Source organism: Helobdella robusta (genome assembly GCF_000326865.2).
Source record: "Helobdella robusta unplaced genomic scaffold HELROscaffold_28, whole genome shotgun sequence".
NCBI classification, from domain to species: Eukaryota; Metazoa; Annelida; class Clitellata; order Rhynchobdellida; family Glossiphoniidae; genus Helobdella; species Helobdella robusta.
This window is the reverse complement of record NW_008704435.1, coordinates 779047-800690: the sequence shown is the minus strand read 5'-3', so window position 1 is coordinate 800690 and position 21644 is coordinate 779047. Positions and strand designations below refer to the sequence as shown.

At 32.7% G+C, this 21644-nt stretch overlaps 2 protein-coding genes across 2 annotated transcripts; one reads left to right on the top strand and one right to left on the bottom strand.

Moving 5' to 3' along the window:
• Positions 1-2229: 2229 nt before the first annotated feature.
• Positions 2230-6380, bottom strand: HELRODRAFT_112394 (hypothetical protein). The gene is made up of 7 exons (XM_009020479.1): positions 6299-6380; positions 4496-4683; positions 4067-4130; positions 3650-3763; positions 3189-3328; positions 3014-3068; positions 2230-2522 (listed from the first exon to the last, which is right to left on the bottom strand). Exons 1-7 carry the CDS (start codon positions 6311-6313, stop codon positions 2463-2465), a joined length of 636 nt encoding a protein of 211 aa, XP_009018727.1. The 5' UTR covers positions 6314-6380; the 3' UTR covers positions 2230-2462.
• A 2819-nt stretch (positions 6381-9199) lies between these two features.
• On the top strand, positions 9200-17831 carry HELRODRAFT_185662 (hypothetical protein). The gene is made up of 9 exons (XM_009020478.1): positions 9200-9313; positions 10713-10727; positions 14750-14878; positions 14979-15160; positions 15467-15588; positions 16161-16276; positions 16573-16668; positions 17013-17123; positions 17276-17831. Exons 1-9 carry the CDS (start codon positions 9267-9269, stop codon positions 17478-17480), a joined length of 1023 nt encoding a protein of 340 aa, XP_009018726.1. The 5' UTR covers positions 9200-9266; the 3' UTR covers positions 17481-17831.
• Positions 17832-21644: the final 3813 nt, after the last annotated feature.

Here is a 21644-nt window from a genome sequence, read left to right as displayed (position 1 = left end):
CTTTATTGGTTATCTGTGTTTAATAGTTATATAGAGGTAATTATGTTTTAATTATCTTACATTAAATAATAATAAAATAAATAAAAATAAATAAAATAAAAAATAAAATAAATAAATAAATAAAAATAAGCTACAGTGGAGAGAATACTTCAACCGTCTGTTAAATGAAACAAATCTCATTAATGTCAACTTTGACGCTCCACCCATCAAAGGTCCGATTTCAGACATCACTTGTAGGAGCTTACAGAAGCTCTGAAAGCTATGAAGGATGGAAAGACAGCAAGGCCCTCTGGACTCACAAATGACATCTGGTACTGCAGGTATCCAAACGTTACTACAACTTTGCCGTGAAATCTGGAGAAATTGCTCAATGCCGACTGAATGGAACTTTAGCATGACAGTCCCGCTATACAAAGGCAAAGGTGATCCATTGAACTGTTCATCATATCGGGGTATACGTCTGTTAGAACACTCCTTGAAAATTGACGAGAAAATTATTGAGAGAAGATTAACGTCGCGCATCACAATCGGCAGAAATGGGCAAATTACACATTATATTGTAATTTCGATACAAATTACAAATTACAAATTACTCTAAATATTGTAATTTCGATACCAATTACAAATTACATTTAATAAAAGAGCCAAATTACTAATTACAAATTAATAATTTCAAATTACATGAAATTAAATTACATCAAACCAGTTTTGAATAAATAAAGAAAAAAATTTTCTTTGAAGTTATTTAAACATTGATTTTTTCTTTGCGTTGATATTTTTTTTTGAACAGTTTTATTTACAAAAGTAAAAAGGTTCATCCTAGCAATAAAATACTAATTTATGAATGGCCTCATGAACAGAATAAATCTCAATTTTTATATTCGTTTATTAAGTTACTTTCTTTCTATAAACAATTTGTTCAATCATTTAACGAATGACTGAAGAAAGAAAGACACTATTCACCACTACTTTTGATTTTGCATATTCTTTGATGTCATTTTCATATTCTTTTATTAATTTACTTTCCTTTCGATCAACAATTTGTTCAATCGTTTAATGAACGACTGAAGAAAGAAGGAAAGAAAGAAGGAAGGAAAGAAAGAAAAAAAAAAAGAAGCGTCAAACACCAAAGAAGTATACTTCTATAATGTAGCAATATGACCAAAAAACTTTAAGTAGCAAATGAAATTTTTAATCAAATAAATTTTCAGAATTTAAAAAAAAATTTAGAATATCAAGAAAAAAAATTTTCAATAATAATAATAATAATTTGTGTAAGTATATCTGTTCACTCAAATATAAGTTACATTTTTTAGTCAAAATGTAATTTGAAATTACTTTGAAATTACCAAATTGCATGAAAGATGAAATTACAAATTACCAATTACTTAAAAAGTAATTTCGATACAAATTACAATTGTAATTTGAATTACGTAATTTCATTACTTGAATTACATAACTGCCCATCTCAGACAATCGGAAATTATCAAGCAGCCTGGAATAAATGGCATCTCCTTGCCTCTATATTGATGCGTCGTGACATCCCACTAACACTACGGTCAAGACTTTATAAATCTGTGATACGTCTGGTGTTGTTATATGGTGCAGAAACATGGCCAATGACAACCAAACTGGAACAACAACTTCAACGAACCGACATGAAAATGCTCCGATGGATCATGGATGCAACGAATTAGTCTGAAGGACCACATCAAATCAACCGAAATCATGCGTCGTGATATAAAGGACGAATGCCGGCAACACCGTCTGCGGTGGTTTGGTCATGTCAAACGAAGTGGAAACAGTGGAAAATTTAAAGGGATTATCACAGATTAACCTTTTCCGATAAGAGAAAACGCTACTTGAATTTCTATAATTTAACCCAAGCCATCTCGTCTTCATACAAAAGTTGCGTTTTTTAAGACAATACTTTATAAAGTTAATATTAATTTGCAGTTAACTTAAAACGAAATCAGAAGAGGACATCTTAGATCTCTTCAAAAAGGCGTTGCTCAAGGTTCGGTACATACAACTGCGCCTTCACGACCTCACTAGTATTTGTAGCAATTTAGGCCCATTTTTGCACAAATTTTCCTCTCAATATCTACATTCTGACACTTTTTATGTGTATATAACTTATTTCACAAACGTACTTCCACCGCGAAGTTACACCGCGACTGACGCCACATGATTTGAAGTGAGACGAAACGAAAACGACCCGATCTTGAGTTTTCTTTTTTTTCAATTTTTATTGACACACATGACAAACGGAAATTAAGGTTGAATATATTTAAATTATGACGTCATTTAAACATGAATGAATGAGAAATTAATTGATAACTAGCTTGCAACGTAGCTATTAACAGTGAGTGCTGTACAATTCCTAGCAAGTTTAAAGGTATTTAACATGAAATCTAATAAATGAAAAACGAATAATTGAAAAATGATAATTGCGACGAGCGTTAGACTGTATAACTGCACCTTGCTACGGAGCCTGTTTTCAACGAGTTGTCCTTGTGAACCTGCCAGGGGTTATTATCAAAAAATACTATTGGGGTTACCAATCGGTATTATTCCTATCACTATTTAAAGATCAATTTTACTGAAAGCATTTAAAACTAAAATTTCGACATCTGTTTAAATCATCTCAGCAAATAGTTCATGGCAGGCATGAAACTGTAGTTTTTGAAAATGTGGTTATAAAGAAGATTCTCTCCGACCATAGATGATCCACTCGGACCATAGATGATTAACTTGGACCATAGATGATTAACTTTGACCACAGTTTCAGTTCTAATAAAGACCCGCTTTTAAGTAACAAAATTTTTGAAATGAATACTGATAATTCATAAAACTTGGGTAGCAAGATCAACTCCCAGAAACCTTTTTTATGGTTAAACTCAACTTAATTTGACAATCTTAAAATAATACCCAGTTCGACAGAAACAGCTGTTATCAATTAATTATACAAGTTTTTACAAATTTGGTCATCAAATATAAAGTAACCACATGCCTGATATTCCAGAGTGACTTCAGCGGATATGTTCAATCGAATTTTCAACATTTTTCTGCAAGATAGAACAAGTTTTTATTTAAAATAGAAATTTTAAAAAATACATTGTAGTTGGTTAAAATAAACATGGCATATACGCATGTCACAGTGGCCAAGCAAGATAATAATAACTGACCCTATTCTGATTATTGCATCCTTCTTTGAAGCATCTCTCGTCCACAAGCCCAACTTGTCACCCTTAGGCCGAATGTTGACGACTGCACCACATATCTCATCGCTCAATTCATCAAAGGCTTCTCCAATCAAGCAGAGCAGCTGCAGTTATTATCCATTAGAAAACATCAAATCGCATAACATCAAGTTATCAAAACACTAGCAAATATAATATACGCTGCTTAATAACAACAATCTTCGTTTACATAACTTCAAGAAAAAAACAACCTGAAATGAACTGATTTGAAATTCATAATAAATAATTCATAATTGATTCATAATAAATGTCAACCAACTAGATTGGACAATTAATAACTGAACTTTTTAGCTGACTAAAAATGGTGCCAAATAACTTTACTGAACCAAGTGGAATAATAAATAACAAGGCAATATGATATAGGAAGAGGATAAAAATGGATTAACTGTTTCCAGCCAGAATTTGTCAAGTTCAGTAGCTCTCTTGCGCTTGTCCAGATTAATAAGCCACCTACCCCCATCCCTGTTGTTCTCATCCTCCCACATTGGCTGGATACCCTCCTGGTTGGTTGGTTGGTTGGTTGCCACCACATCACATTCCATAATACCACAACATATGACTCATATTACGTAAACATCACACACAACATCACGACATTATATCACTGCCTCCATTGGTAAATTATCTATGACATTGAATGCATTTAATCGCATCATAACAACAAAGTAACTCTCCTCAAGCAGAGTTAACCTTTTGTTTTCAACACCTCCATTAATCATCAAACAACTAATTCCCACAGAAGATGTCAAGCAAGCAAAATGCATGAACGCTGTGATGGCAAGAGGTAAATGAACGATGATAACCTTGAAAAGTGAGTAATCACAGCCAGGAGCTATTTTGCTGGCTGACTGTATGTAGTTGTACACTCTGTAAATTTAAATTAACCTTTTTATGCAGAGTAATAAAATTTAATCATTGAGGCAAAATATTTTTAGTCTTGATCAGGTATTTTTCCATATAGTTAAAAACTAACATTATCGTAATTAGTATTTTTTATGATTCATATATTTTTATAATTTATGGCATATTTCATGATATTTTTCATTTATATTTAGTTTAAATTTAGCTTATAAGAGAATATTATGGGAGAGGTCATTCGTCTCATCCAAAGAATGCAGACTTATAATTAATGGATTGATATTTTAAAGAACAATAAATCAATCATCCATCAGTACTTCAAATTTATCAGCATTTCAAAAACTTGAGAAATTATCAAGATTTGAGACACTTACGCCCAAAAATCCTCTACAGTAGAGAAGGTAGCAATGACCTTCTGGTTGGCAGACCAATCATTTCTCTTGTCATTTTTGAAGTACCAGAGAGCCCAGACATTGTGCAGTGGATGTTTGATGTAGTTGTCAACATTCTGTCCGTCCACGCTCTCTTCCTCCTCTACCTCATCAAAATTTTTCTCCAAAACCTTATTTAACATTTTTAGAAATTTATAAAAAAAATAATTATCAAAAACCTTGAATTGAATGTGTAACACAAGTACGAAATGAAAACTCAATTAATGCAAGCAGATCAGCATATATTCAACATCCAACCTGAGGCACTTCTAATTTGATTTCATATGATTCCATAATTATTTTTAAATTCAAAGTCAATCTTATTTATTTTTCTGAATAAAGACAAAAATAGATATATATGTCATAATCCACCAATCTTTGTTGGTTAAGTAATAAAGTAGCATGATCATTTTAAACCAAATGCATTTGATTCCAAAAGAAACATCATATCTGAAACTTGTTGGCTTAGTACCTTCTTGATTGCTCAAAATCAGGCAAACTCGATGGATGACACTGAAATGAACGGCATGTAAGCAATAGGTCAGCTTTGATCATTTCCCACAGTCGAAACATAAAAAAAAACTGGATCCTTCCAAACTGTAACTTTAACTGATTCAGATATAGCATTATAAGTCAATGAGATATTTAGCTCCTGTCTATAAACTTTCACTCGGATTGTATGATATAGAAGTATACTGTATAAATGTATGAGAGACAGGAAAACTAAAATGTTCACATGAAGTCAAAGTCCGTGAAAATGAATACCAATTAAAAAATTTTTGTTTTTATGGTATGTAAAAATGGAATTCTTCCTTTGAATACATTAAATCTTACTTTACTTTTAGACCATTCAAACAAACGCTAAAAACTTTTTACATTGTCTATTATAGAATATTATTATAATTTCCCTAAATATTTGGCTATGTTTCAATCCTCAGAATTTGAAGGATGGAGATTTGCGGTGGTTATGGCAGAAGTTTGGAGCTCACTTCCTGTGCAACTGAAGAGTAGTTTTGATATTGATTTAATTAAAGTGGCAATGTGGACCTTGGGTGTGTTTCTGGAGTATTCTTGTAGAATCAGTGTATGAAGTCAGATACAAACATAGATACTTTTTGATGATTCATTTTTTAAAGTGATTTTAATTTTTATATGACATCTATTTTATCAACTTCATCATCAAGCAATCTCGACCAACAAAGACATTTATAAATGTTGTTTTGCTTTTACATAGTGAATATATTTATGTTTCAGTAGGAGGGAGTCAATTGTATCTTTAAAATGGTAACAAAATTTAAATTAATATATGGAAAATGTAGTAACAAGTATAATGAACTGTCAGAAAAAATATACAAACTGTATAGTATATATACACATATATACAATAATATACAATAATACACATACAATACATACAGCCTTTATTATAAACAACACATACATACAAAAATTACTCACTATCTATTACAATGTTCAATGATAAAATGTACTTGTTAACAATTTAATAAACAAAAAGCTGGTGTAATCTGTAATCAATGTAAAAAAGCCAAGGTAAAAGAAAAAGCAATATGATCAAATTCAAATAAATTAAAAAATTTAAATAAAATCACGGAAAATGCAAGATAATGATATGAAGCGTCACTTATCTATCCCAACTCTAATCTGATCTGCTGCACGCTAAACTAACTAAAGCCTAATGCCCTAGCCTAATTAATAAAAATTTCTAGAATAAATGGAAAAATTTACCTCGACGCAATCCATTTAATTTTTTAATTCAACTTCGGAATAAATCTAACCGGACTCGTAAACATGAAATAGCAAAAAGAAATTAACGAAGGAAACATGTGCTGATTCAATTGTTTTAGTTTCATGTTCGCTTTTAGCTCCTTTTTTTGAAACGTATTTGAAATACTTTCATATTTGTTATTATTTAAATCATAATGAAATTGTAAAAATACATTTTTAAAAAATAAAAAACTAATATTTAACGTTATTAATATATTTAAATTATTACAAATAATTTGTAATAATTACTTGTTAATTGGTTAAAGTATAAAGCGAACAGTCAATACAGAACTAAAGTCGTTTAAAGAACAACCTTCCTACAATGAATCAAATTCTTTAGTCTGAGAGATTGATTGAATATATTTAGTTGTATTTACTTTTCTCTCTCTCTCACTCTCTCTCTCTCTCACACACACATACAAACACCACGCATATATATATATATATATATATATATATATATATATTTAAAATGAATTTTTACAATATTCTATAAATTCTACCGAATGTTTGGCGTTAATATGTTTGTAGTTCGTTTTTTCGATTTTTCTCACTAAAGTTTTTTGGTGAACGTTTAGTTTATTAAAATTCAAAATAAACTTATTTTTCGAATTCATGCTGCAAATAAGGCCATATTTCAATTCCGAATGAATCATCGTCAGTGCTCCTTGCTGTATATATAGGGAAATATTGACTTTGTCAAGATTAACTTTGACGTTGTAAAAATTAACTTTGGTGTTGTAAAATTGAACTTTGATGCGAATTAGGTGTCAGGTTTCTTAATTGGCTGGTCATCTTCCCCTTTGACGGCTGTGCACGTCAACATGACTCATATATCGGGATTACTACTACCTCACTGACTAGAAGGCTTACGATGCACCCCCTTTGACGGCTGAGCACGTCAACATGACTCATATATCGGGATTACTACTACCTCACTGACTGGAAGGCTTACGATGCATAAACAGAGTGGTGCTATCAAATCTCATTTGGACTCAACACACTCAATCACAATTAGCCATAAAATCCTCGACAGCAACACCAAAGTAATATACCAGAACAGCAACTACACGTATCTTAAAATTGCAGAAGCAGTCCTAATCGACATCAATAAACCAAAAATAAATATACAACAAAAAATGACAACCTCACTTCCAACCCGGCGCTTAACCAACAACGAAAACAAAGAAGTAATAAAAACTAGCATCGTAAATAGTGACAAAGAAGAATATGATGCTATCGATGAAGAAAAGGAGACCAAAGAAGATATTTATAAAATATATATAGAATATTATGGTCTATTACCAACATATATATATATATTATATATATATATATATATATAATATATGTTGGTAATAGACCATAATTTTTACAATATTCTATAATTGAAAATTGAAAAAAAATTGAAAAAACGAACTATAAACATATTAACGCCAAACATTCGCTAGAATTATGGTCTATTACTAACATATATTATATATATATATATATAATATATATATATATATAATATATGTTGGTAATAGACCATAATTTTTACAATATTCTGTAAATTCTACCGAATGTTTGGCATTAATATGTTTGTAGTTCGTTTTTTCAATTTTTCTCACTAAAGTTTTTTGGTGAACGTTTAGTTTATTAAAATTCAAAATAAACTTATTTTCCGAATTCATGCTACATATATGCATTCATAAATTCTTTCCGGCATAGTTCATTCTTGACATTGCAATCAATATCACAGTGATCCCATTGATTCAACAAATCAGTTAGTAAATTGGACAAGTCTTGAACTACATTCCTTTTAACTTTTAATTCTCGAGAGATATGGAGCAGTCGCTGCTCGCGATCTTGTTCGATTGTTAGATTACGTCGGTTGGTCGCAAAATTTCGAGTAAATGTTTAAAAACTTTAGTGAGAAAAATCGAAAAAACGAACTACAGACATATTAACGCCAAACATTTGTTAAAATTTATAGAATATTGTAAATATATATATATATATATATATATATATATATATATATATATATGATCATTTATATAGCGCTTATTAAAAACATTCTCATAGGCAATATATATATATATATATATACACCGCCCCATAGTCCTTTGCTATTGTATTGTATTATCGTTTTATTTTGATTTTATACTAGTATATTTGGTAACATAATCGTGGTTATAAGATAACATATATAATACACCCATATATATATATATATATATACATATATATATATATATATATATATATATATATATTCACTTAAATTAAGTCGTCCATTAATTTTTCAATTTCAATATCTTTTTGAAGATTCTTAGGTTTCCTCATGTAATGACAATTGAGTCCAAGGTTAAGAAATTGTTTTTCAGTGATTGTCGGTTGATATTTTCTTAGATACAATATTTACATAAATATATATATTTACAATATATTAATGTAAATATATAATATAAATATTTTATATATATCCATAAACATAATCTTATATTAATATATATATAAGCAATATTAATTTTTTATTAAGCTATTAATAATATTTTATTTCATACTATAATAGCAATTATTTCGAATATGCGAAGAATGAGTGACTATAACTCAATCATTGTAAGCCAACCTATGGCTTCAGCAAGCAACAAAAATTGTTTTTAAAACGAGAATAATCATTTTAAATTACATAATTCAATTTAATCACAATGTTTTAAAAATATTTAGTTAAGTAAATATTTTGCACTAGTTGTTTTTTAAAACCCAAGCAATTTCGTATTAAGTCAATAAGCCAAAGTAAAATAGCTCGCTATTGTCAGAGCCCATCTCTTTCCAAAAGTAAACTTTACTGTCATCAACAAATTTTCCGACCACGAGCGATCGCAGATGGTTGTCATGTCGTGAGATTTGAAAAGAACTTGTTCGTCAAACCTCAACCAGAATGTCATCTTCTGCACCGCTTGACGTCCAGAAAAAAATTTTGTGCAAGTAAGTAAAATAACTTTTTTTTCAATTTCAATTCAGATTTTATAATAAAATATAAAATAAAATAAATGGGACTGAAGTGAACTGAACACTGAACCTAGCCACAACAACACACAACTTGTATGAGGTCTCGCATTATCTTGGCGGAAACTTTTCTGTTGAACTGCATCATTCAGTTTGTCCAGCTGAGTACAGTAGACTTCCGAATTAATTGTTGTGTTATCCGGTAAAAGCTCAAAAATAGTGATTCCTTCAAAAATTTTTAAGGAGTCACTTTTTTTGAATCAAAATCCCATCAGACAGCATCACCTTTTTTGAAATGCGTTGAGCCAGCTCATCTTTTCTGTTCCATGATCTCCTGTGTTTAACATTGTTATATACAGCCCATTTTTTGCTGACAGTATTGATGCATTTTAAAAATGAATCATTTTCGTGACGTTTGAGAAGTGAAGCACAGACGTCAACGCGATGACACAAATTTCTCTTTGTGAGGACATGGGTAACCCATATATCAAGCTTCGAGATTAAACCCAGGTCATTAGGGTAGTCATAAACAGTTGAATTCAATAAATTTAACCTCTCACTGATCTCAAGTGTTGTTAGAGCGCCGGTTTGCATCAGTTAATGCCTTTATCGCATTTTTATCGGCTTCAAATGGCCTTCCAGAACGTGATGCATTTTCGCCATCAAAATTGCCAGATCGAAATTTCGCAAACCAGTTCAGGCACTGGCATATTGTCTAACATTTTACCTTTTCTATAGGCTTGCAAATTAATATCAACAAAACAAAGTGCACGATTATCAGTAAAAGCAAAGCTGTCCCAATCTGCTCCATAACCATTAGTGGTAAACAAGTAAAACAAGTCACAGCTTCAATTATCTGATAATCTCAGGTTGTAAATGTGATATGGATATCAAAAGAAGGATAGCTATGACGAAAGATGCATATTTTACAATGAAAAAAATCCTCACCAATAGTAAAATCACAATATCAACAAAATTAAAACTTAGGGTAATACATTTTTTCTGTGCTAACTTATGGCTATAAGTCCGGGACAATTTAAAAAAAAAATGGAAATAAAGGTTAACGCTGCTGAGATACAGTTTTTGAGAAGAATTATGAAAATTAGTTGGACCTCCCATACTTCAAATAAGGATGTATTAAAACGGTCCGGAAATTAACTACAGATTATCCGCTGGGGGCAGTTAAAGTTTTTTGGTCACATCTTGCAGAAGGAAAAAATGAAAAATCTAACAACCACTGAAAGGATTGCAGAGAAAAGAGATCGCGGTCAACAACAAATAACATTCATCAAGTCCTTCTTGACTTTTTCTTTTTTTTTATTATTCTTTAAAAATCAGGATCTGACAGACGCAGAAACTGTAACAGCATGCAAGACAGTGAAACAAAATTAAACAAATAAGTGAGAAAATAAAGACAAAAAGTGAGGAAGAAAAATGATAAAACATGAAAAATAAAATATGTTAGAATAAAATAAATAATAATAATAAGAAAAATAAAAGAAAAGTAATTGACGATGGAATATAAAATGAATTAACGGCAAATTGATAGACTAGAAGATGATGACTTAGTGAGTTAGTGAGGTGATCGATAAATAAAGGCTAGGCCTGTGTGTGAAAAAGTTTAATGAGTATTAATATATTTGATGACTTATTAATAGACTAAATGATGACTTAGTGAGTTAGTGAGGTGATCGATAAAAGTGAGGTGATCAATAAGTAAAAACTAGTTCAGTAATGATGAAGTTTTCTTAATTGCTAATATGTTTGAGGTGTCTTGTGATGAAGGTCTTTTCCTGGTATGTAGATTGGGCGACGACTTGATAGTTATGTTTGCGCTGACGAGGAAGAAAGGAGTGAATGAGAGACTTGTTAAAGCTGTGATGCAGCTGTATGAAGGGGCAAAGACAAAGGTGAGGGTTGGAAGGGGGATGTCGGACGCTTTTATTGTTAAGGTAGGAGTGCATCAAGGATCAGTGTTATCACCGTTTCTGTTTGCAATTGTGATGGATGTTGTGTGTGGAAACATAATGGAGGGGTTGTTATTTGAGATTTTGTATGCAGATGATTTAGTCTTGATGACTGATAGCATGGAAGAATTGCAGTTAAAATTTGACAGATGGAAAAGTGTTATTGAAAAGAAAGGGTTAAAAGTTAATATTGGTAAGACGAAGGTAATGGTGAGTGGGGAAGGTGGGGAGCGAGTGATAAGTAAAATAGACCCCTGTGGGGTATGTGACAGGAGAGTGAAGGCTAACTCGGTATTGTGTATAGGATGTCAGAAATGGGTGCATAAGAGATGTAATGGTGTGAGGGGGGCACTGAAAAAGGTGGAAGGCACGTTCAAATGTAAGAAATGTGTTCATGGTGTGATTAATAGGACGGACGCAAGGACGGGGTTGAGTGGTGGTATTGAAAGAGTGGAAAGCTTTGTTTACTTAGGGGATAAGCTGAACGCGGATGGAGGATGTTTGAGCGCAGTTACGGCTAGAGTTCGTGTAGGATGGATGAAATTTAGGGAACTGGGTGGGGTATTGTGTGGAAAGAAATGGTCAGTGAAGATGAAAGGGAGGGTATATAAAGCATGTGTGAGAGCAGCGATGGTATATGGTGGTGAAACTTGGGTGTTGAGGAGAGAGGAAGAAAGTGTACTGCAGAGGGCTGAAAGAGCTATGGTGAGGATGATGTGTGGGGTTAAAGTGAAGGATAGGAGGAGTAGTACAGAGCTGATGTCGATGATGGGACTGAATGAGGACATTGTTACATTGATAAGGAGATCGAGATTGCGGTGGTATGGACATGTGTTGAGAAGGGATGAAAGGGTCGGGATTAGGCGAGCGTTGGAGTTCGAGGTTGAAGGAGTAGCAGGAAGGGGTCGTCCGCGATTGGGATGGAGAGAGCAGGTGGAGAAGGACAGGGTGAAAGCGGGGTTGCGTGATACTGAGGCGAGTGACAGATGTGGATGGCGTCGAGGGGTATTTCGGTTTCATCATAGGTAGCCAAACGGCAACCCCTGATCTCGGGAAAAATTTCGTCTAAACGTGTGTTGTTGTTGTTATTGTATATTTGTATATATATATATGTATTGTCGAAAATTTTATGAAAACAACTGGTGGTGTGAGGTAATCTCCTTCTCTATCTTTCTCAGGAAATTTTTTTATGGTCCGACAATAATTTTTGTGTATATTTTTATCGTGAGTTCGACCAGTCCTGTGTGGCACTGGGCTTTTTCGAATTATATGATTTTACTGAGTAACACAGGAACGCGTAAAAATATTCGATAACAATTTTATTAATCGACGGAAGTAAATGAAAAGGAATTGAACTAAATGAACTCTATAATAATGTAAAATGTCAATGAACAAACTGGAATACAGGAATTAGAACTTCTTCTTGTTGGGTCTTCGACTTGGGATATGTTTCTTGCCGTTTAATCGTACAACCTCGACGTGTGTAACCGATAGTGATGTCGATACAACTCCAAGAAATAAATGAAATGAATGTGGAAAAATTACAAAAATCGGAGCCTATGGAAATTCCAAGCTGCGTGTGAAACTATACCAATGAGTATAGAATCCAGCAAAGAACCCTAGGTCCACAAATAGCACAAGAAACAAAAGAAGGAGGCGGATTCGTTTTCACAGAATCCAAGGCCTGTTTTCACTGGGCCTGTCAGTCAGTCGGTCGGCTTTCGCACAACCCTGGTCTGCTTTCGCACAACCAACACAAAACAACAAGAGTCAGAACAACACTGGAAACAAATTGTGTGACTTTAGTACGCGTGCGAAACTATGCCAATGAGCATAGAGTCTCGTACCAAATCCACTTTTGAGAACTTAAGACGTTTCTGAAACTATACCAATGAGCATAGAATCACGAATTAAGTCTCTTAGATACCAGAATAGGCACCGGTTATTCGAGGCTGCCTAACTGGTGAACCCAAGGCGGACTCTTTTTGAGAACTTAAGACGTTTCTGAAACTATGCCAATGAGCATAGAATCACGAATTAAGTCTCTTAGGGACCAGAATAGGCACCGATTATTCGAAGCTGCCTAACTAGTCAACCCAGTGCGGACTTTCTTCCACACTCTTCCTCCACTCAAAGATAAGATAAAGGAACTCTATATCAAAGCAAAATTAGATTTTGTTTCGATTGTTTTTAAACATAAAAATTTCCAAGGTATGTCCAATTAATCAAAAAAACTACTAATTAAATTTTAAAATAATTTGTAATAATTTATGGCGTCATCTAAATTGCAAAACAAAAAAAAATCGTCGTCACCTATCGAGTAAATTAATTTGCACCATGCCCCCTATCGAGTGAATAAATTTTGCGTTGAAAACTGAAGTATTTTTAGTCAGTATTATTTCATAATTCTGACTATATATATATATATATATATATATATATATATATATATATATATATATATATATGCATAATTCGTGTTGAGACTGTTGTAAATGCAATTATTAGGAAATACTAGAAAGATTATTTTTCCTATGAATAAGATCCTGTGATTGTCACTGTTTAACATTATTTGTCTGATTTTGTGTATCCAGTCAAAAATTAGAGATGACAATGGTACTGTAAAAGCACCCACCTCCTTTTGATATTATTTATAATCATTTTTCAGCTATAAATTTTTAGCACTAATTTATAACTTGTTTACCTTCGTATGATTTATAAACTTCCATATTGAGGTTACACTGGAGCGCACTCGGCGGTGTTTAGGAAGGCAAAAACGGCACGATGCACTAAAACTTTTGCCTCCTTTTCTCTTCAGTTGTGCGTCATGGTAGCACATTTGAATTAGCACATTTGTTCATTTCTGTTGTAATTGTAATTTATTGTTAACAAAATCATAACATTTCTGTAAATTTAGCCACAATCATACATTAACTAATATAAATAACACGTTTTCCTGCAATCAAAAAATGTAGGCAATAAATTAATCATTTAATCCATGTTTGTACCGAACGCAAATCGAGTAAATTTCCAGCATGGTATTCTAATTCATAACTGGCGATCCGTCCGTGCACCTGCTTGTAAAAAATCATCAGAAAAATCCCTTACCTGAGTCTAAAAGTTCGTGTTATATAAACTTCAGGGCTTACGATTTAATAATATTATATAAACAATATCAAAAGGAGGTGAATGCTTTTATAGTACCATTGCCATTTAGTAATAATAAAAACATTAAAAAAGCTGACCTTATTTTAATGAGATGAAAAAGTTAGTGTTAGCTAGTTGTTGTATATTAAGAGAATGAAAAAAATTTGTTTCTTTCATTTAAAAACTCCTTTTGTAATCGAAAGCTAAATTAAAATGCTTTTATGCAGATCTAGAAGCGTCTGGAAAATATCTAACTTTTTACATAATTGTCTTTCTAAGCAATATATTTAAAAATAATTGCCAGATACTTCATGAATGGTGCCTGTGCAAAGAACGATTCGTGCACTTTCTCGCACGACAGAGCAGATCCACTGTCTACAATTTGCACATTCTACAAAAATAAAAGTTGTTCCTATGGTTCGTCCTGCAGGTATGCAAAATTGATTTCATACCTCGTTATAAATTGTTATTCTGATTGATTGGTGAAACAAACTGAATTGAAGAGAAAAGTAACTTTTTATTTCTGTCAGATATGATCATGTGAAGGTTGACGATCCCAAAACGATATCAAAAACTAAGACCAAAGTTAAATTTAAAGCGTTGGTAAGCTCAAATCAGGAATTACTATTACCGTCTTCCTCATCAACATCAGTTGGTAGCAACTGGGCAGATGCTCCTGAGTTTGTTCCTGGTCAACAGTGGCTTCCTCCTGGTTCGTTTCGTTGATTTGTAGTGTTAACATTTCATTCATTCGTTGTCTTGCTGCGCATGCATTTCATTCAATGTCCTGAAAAGTCTACTTTTTATTTAATTACGTGCAAAACATCCGTTTTGCACGTAATTAAATAAAATTTTGCACTTAACTCCGCTTATTGTTAATTGCGTGATCGTGTTAGAATTTCGTGAAACATATTTGTAATGTTCTATAATATTTGGTTTTGAATATCTCCAATGACGTTTTTTAGTTATTTAGGATTGAAAATACAAATTAAATAATGTAATAACCTGTACCGCACAGAACCGTCGTTATATTCCAGCATTGTTCAAAGTGGTCTGATTGTCGGGCCGGATGTTTTTGATGAGTTTGTGTGTGCGTACTGCATGGAGACTTTCGATCCCAACGACGATTTGCACATGCAGGTTGCTTTTCGGTGTTTCATCATTTATTTCTTTTATTTCATTTTCAAAATTATCTTACATCAGAATATCTAATAAAGAATTAAAAACATATTTCAATGGGACTGATGTTTTGCAAGTTTAAATATACAAAGATTTTGAAATTTTCATTTTTCTAATTTACAAAGCATCCGTGCTAACTGCTTTATATATATGTGTGTGTATATAACAGATTTTTGTTATTTCCAAGCAAGTTTCCCATCAAAATTAGTTTATTCCAGATCATTTTTCTCAATTGCCATATTTTGTTCTATCTGTCTGTACGTTCCTCTAGTTGGACATCTTCTGGATATCTGATTTCTTAACTAAAATACAGATTTTGTTTTAATTTTCAATGACTTCTGCAGTTATTAAAACTTCCACCTGTACATTTAATTCATTTTCAACTACAAATAAATAAAAAATTGAGGCTTTTGTTTGTCGTTGATCAAGTTAATGTTTATGGATGATGGCAACAATAATAATAATAACGGGGTTGATTTCAATGATGTTTAAATTAAAATGTAGAAATTGAAATATAGAAATAAACCTTGCAGACCTGCACATCATACCACGAGGAAGCGATGAATGAATCGTTCAGACAACAAGTCAGTTCAAGTCAGGTGTGTGGCATCTGCCTGGAAGTCGTCTGGCACAAGAAGCCGACATCGAGGTTATTTCTTGTCATTAACTTTTCAAGTTCAAAAGTTTTATTTTGTTATTCGGACCATTAATTTATCAAAAAAAGTGTTTTATAGTTATTACCGGCAGATGTACGCTTGAAGAATCAGTAATTATTGCAAGGTGTAAGGTGTTAGTTCTTCTCTGGGTCTATCTTCTTTCTCCTTTCATCAAAATAATTACTAGCGTTGTTCGTTCATACTTTGCTAACATTTGCCGCATCAAGTTTTTTACTCGTAAATTTTTTCGTGTTATTGTATTTTTTGTATCCTTGTTTTGTTTACGCAGACAAAGGTTCGGCGTGCTGTCCGGCTGTGATCACGTGTTCTGCTTGGAATGCATTCGCAAATGGAGGACCCAGCAAGGAGTTCATGATGACGTCAGGTTGTTGTGTGTATATATGCTACGGTGTGTGTCTCGAAGTTGTTTCGGCGTGTCTTTCTCTGCAGAGTGCATCAATGAGATGTTCCGTGTTTTTGTTTCTATGGTGGATGAGGCCTGATGTTCTTTTCTAAATTCTTGGTTGTTGAATTAAATAGTTTGACATGGGTTGCCTGCCTGGTTTTTTGTTGTGGTATGTTCTGAGTCATGCTCAAGTGACATATTGTAAGATGGCATTTTAATGTTGGCTAGCTGACTTGACCGTTAATAATCTCTCGAAAATTTTTGATGTTAAAACTTTTATAGTTCTAGTGCTTATTCTCATCTTACATTTCTTTTTGTTTTAGGTTATGTCCTCAATGTCGAGTCAGAACTGATTTTGTCATTCCAAGTCATTATTGGTACGAAAATAAAGAGGACAAACAGGATCTTATCAACGCATACAAGACATCACTGAGGTTTCTCGATCAATAAGTTTATTCCATATATACAAAAATATTTTCATTAAATTCACTTTCAAAGATCAATTTTTGACAAAATGTCAGACGAAATTTATGTAATGTAAAAGGAACATAATTTTTAGTAAAAAAAATTTTTTTTTTTTCCAAAGTAAAAAGCCCTGCAGATATTTCGTGCGTGATGGGTTCTGTCCATTCACGAAGAATTGTTTCTACTCACACGTCGGTGAAGATGGACGAGCAGGTGAGTGCCTCACAAGGTTCAAACAAGCAGCGGACGGATCTTCAATGCTCATCAAAACAAACAAACTTTCGGATTTTTTTGACGATGAAGAAATGAACAGAACTAATAATTGATGTTATTCCAGCATCTGCCGCTTTGAAATTTTTAAAAAAATTACTCTCTATTTATTATTTCATGTTAATTTATTAGTTTATTGCCGGTTTCTTCATTTTTAGGATTAATTTTGTTGTCTCCGATACAAAAAATGTCCAGCTGCATTGTTGGATTGTCTAAATTTTGGTTGATGAAATCTTGAAATTTGTATGTTTAAAATATGTTTGTGCGTGTTTGGCAATGAAAAAACTGCATGATAGTCTAAATTTGCAGTATTTAAATATGTCAAATTTTCTGCTAAATAAATTGTTAAGAAATTTTTATGAATGATAACCATCTGCTCAATTTTCAATAAAATTTTATCTTTAGCACATTTCGATTAACGCCGAAACCTGACGAAAACGTGATAATATTAAGAAATTTGGCATTCTTGATTACATGGGATAGGTTGAGTTTTGAATTTTCAATGAGTTTCGAATGTAAAGTGAGTGAATGTAATTTGTAAATGAATGTAAATGCTCTCTAAAAAGCTTGAAAATTATGGACTAGCATATCAACGTGTTAAGATGTGCGTCTTTCGGTACGAAGGCAAGATGACCGTATCTTAGCTGTCTATCCGGAGACAGTTCATGGTGGTTAGACTGAGTCCTCTTTGTTCCAAGACATTTTCTCGTAGTCTGTCAAATGCACTAGCTTTAACCACCGAGTTGATTATTAATGCATCTATGTGCTGAAATAAGTAAAATCCTCTACTTTTTTGAGGCTCTGTCTTTTTATGATGATACTTGGCTGATCGTAGGTCTTCATAAGAGCACCCTGGTACATGGCTGGTCTTGCTGATGTTGATTGTGAGATCTAGTTTGACTCAGGTCTGTGAGACGCAATTTATTAAACTCTGCATGTGCTGTTCTGAGAACGCAATTAATCTGCAAATAACTGATTTTGTGTTATTGAGTTTGGTACTTTTGTGAACTGGTAAGCGTATGAGATTGAATTTCTACAGATAAATTAGCAAATAACAAAAAAAAGGGCGCTACGGTGCGTACCTTATCTGATGAATTGACAAAATGAGATTGATTTGAAATAAGCTAATCGTCTGAATAATCAAATTTTTTGACGCTGGTATCGAGCTGTTTACTAATTTAACTTTGAAGAATCGAATAATGGCAGCTGGTAAAACAAGGATGAAAGAGGTGAAGGTGATTGCTTATGAGACCGTTTCAAATAAGTTGAATTTGCTGTCACTGTGTCAGTGTATCAATCAATCAATTAGTTGGTAAAGCGCTATTTGAGATCCGCTCCGAATTTCGTAAGTGGTGGAGAAGTAGTCAGAGAAGGAGGAGGAGAGTTCCAGAGAAAAGGGCCAATAAAAACAAATGCAGATTTAGCAAAAGAGTGTTTAACACGATTTAAGAAGAAGTGAGACAAGAAGACGATCGTAAACTGGGGCGTTTAGGTTCAATTAATATATCTGATGAGTACTTAGAAAATAATTTAAATTGAGACTCATACATTAATGTGCAAATTAAATAAATTATTTTATATTTTATAGGTAGCCATTGCAAGAGAACAAGATATGGAGATATATGAGAAAAGAAAGGGGCACGAGCAACTAGCCGAGCAGCAGAGTTAAAAGCTTTGCCTAAAGGATGGTGTATAGAATCAGGAAGCCATAGTAGAGCGAGTTAAAATAATCCTAAATAAAACTAAAGAAGTAACAAGAAGGAAAAGAGTAAGATCGTCAAAAAAAGGCAAAAGTTTTTTTTTCTACATAGGTGAAAATAAGAGCTTCTAGCAACACTATTAACCTGTTATAGAAAGAGAAGAAAGAGACATGCTAAAATTAAAGATAAAGCCTGGACTATGAAATAAATTTATGAAAAACATCGAAAGTTTTAGAATCAGGTAAGATAATAGAAGAAATAATAATAGAGTGTTTAGATTTATCAAAACAAATTGATTCAAACTTAGAAGGATTAACTTTAAGATACATAGAATTCGACCAAGCGATAGTTGAAGAAAGACATTAAGATAGATTATAAAAACATTATTGAGATTAGTTAGAGGAAAAGAAGTATAAATATAAAAATCATCAGCATATAGTTGACTAGTGAAATAAAAATTATTAAAAATACGAGGTGGTTCTGTAGTATAGAGTATAAATAGAAGAGGGCCAAGGATAAAACCCTGAGGTACCCCAAAAGTTAGAGTAGAGGAATTAAAAGTAGAATTATTAAGATCAAGAGAAGAAAGACGATTAGAGAGATAAGAAAAAAGCCAAGATAGACAAGAATCAGTATATTAAAAAAATGATCTAGCAGTCTCAAGAAAATAGTATGGTCAACAGTATCAAAAATAGAGGAAAAGTCAAGAACAAGAAGTAACATTACCATTATCACTAGAGAGAAGGGTATCATTATGTATTTTGAGTAAAGAAGTTTCAGTATTGAGAGCAGTGTAGGCGTAAAAGTTGGTAAATAATATTCGAAATGAATCTATAAGTATTAATTATGTAACCAGATAAAAAAATAAGTTTTTTTCAGGTAATTCATGGACTGTCTTCGAAAATAAGTAAGTTTACAAAATAATTTTCAGCTTAATCGGGTTATTGAAAAATCGATTATAAGATTTTTACTACAAAAACAAACACGAAGTTGATACATGCAAAGTAAAAGTGAGTATGGATCAGGACTGTTCAACAGTTTTTTTAAATTTTTACCCAATTTATCCATCAAGGAATTTATCGCCGTTCAGCAAAATGAAATGAAAAACGGATCGAACGATGCAAGCCTCTTTCTAACTAGTTCTTTTCAAATTTTCAATTAATTTTTGGTTCAACTTTCACTGCATCTGCACTATTTTTTATCTGGTGTTTTAAATTTAGCAAAACGCGTTCTGGTCAATTTATCGGAACATTTCCCAGCACGTACAGCCTAGGTACGGTAAGATAAAATATTGATGTTATAATTGATACAAAGTTGGTGAAAAAATCGCACGCAAAAAGTTAATTTGATTAAGAAATTTTGAATGAAAAGTCGGGGGACCATTGTTTGAGAAGTTGATTGCAACTATTAAACAATCGATAAACTCTAACTCGAAGGCAAATAATTGGACGTTTTGAGCCTTTTAATCGCATCAGTCATGTGCAAATCGTATGGCGTGTTGATGAATTGCCTTCAATAAATTGTACTCTCCGCTCGAATTCACGCACGCATACGCTCCTAATCATAACCTTCACGTTTTTAGTTACGATATTTTTGAGTACAAAATTAATCTCTTGTGAGTGGCTAGGAAGGATTTATAATTAAAGTACACTTCATCGTATAGTAGATTTTAAAATTATTGGTATTTCCTATTATGCGCGAGTTTGTTAAGCAAATGTGTAATTGTGTTTGTTGAATGTGCAATCTTTTGTTTAGAGAAGCAGATTATTTTTGAAACTGCATGCATCGACATTGCAATTATCTCAGTCAAAATTTGAATTAACATTGATTATATCTCGCCAGCCACAGCACCAGGATCATTGATTATGAAATTAAGCCTGCCTCCTTCTTACATGAATCGTGTCGACAACGGCAGCTTAGGCGCGTGTGTATGTATGTGTGTGTGTGTGTGTGTGTGTGTGTGTGTGTGTGTGTGTGTGTGTGTGTGTGTGTGTGTACGCAAATAATGCACATTTGCGTAATTGACAGTTCGACGAATTATAACTCGGCATGTTGTGACCTTTTAACATTGAACAGAACTACAAGTACTCATTTGCTGCTGCGCGGCCAACTGATAGTTATTCATATTCATTGTAATCATTCTCGTCACATTCTTGCTTTATCGAACGAACTCACCTCATCATCTTCCTCATAACGTGCTTCCATTTTGTTTCCATGCATTCATTCACGACTTTTCATTTGGCTCATCGTTACAAATACGTGAAAAATATTTAAAACGTTGCTACGAATCAACAGAGAACGGTCGACCATTCATTCGCTTTCGCACATCCAGTCACAATGTTACATTTTTCAAGTGTTTGAATGAAGTCTGCAGTTGAAAATGTTCATTCGCAAGTATTCCGGCAGACCACAATTTTTACTACAAAATATTTTATACCGCAAACTTTCACAAAAATTATTTGAAAAATTTACTTGTATATAAGCATCAAAGAACTTTCTCGAACCTTCTGATGCAAATTA

Bases quoted from the DNA above. Each gene is read 5' to 3' on its own strand.
- HELRODRAFT_112394 (XM_009020479.1), bottom strand. The intron at 4,131-4,495 runs GTAAGTGTCTCA...TTAAATTTACAG, and splicing joins ACTGTAGAGGATTTTTGGGC to AGTGTACAACTACATACAGT. The intron at 3,764-4,066 runs GTTATCATCGTT...CCAACCAACCAG, and splicing joins GTGATTACTCACTTTTCAAG to GAGGGTATCCAGCCAATGTG.
- HELRODRAFT_185662 (XM_009020478.1), top strand. From the start codon at position 9,267: ATGTCATCTTCTGCACCGCTTGACGTCCAGAAAAAAATTTTGTGCAA. The intron at 15,589-16,160 runs GTTGCTTTTCGG...TAAACCTTGCAG, and splicing joins ACGACGATTTGCACATGCAG to ACCTGCACATCATACCACGA. The intron at 16,277-16,572 runs GTTATTTCTTGT...TTGTTTACGCAG, and splicing joins CACAAGAAGCCGACATCGAG to ACAAAGGTTCGGCGTGCTGT.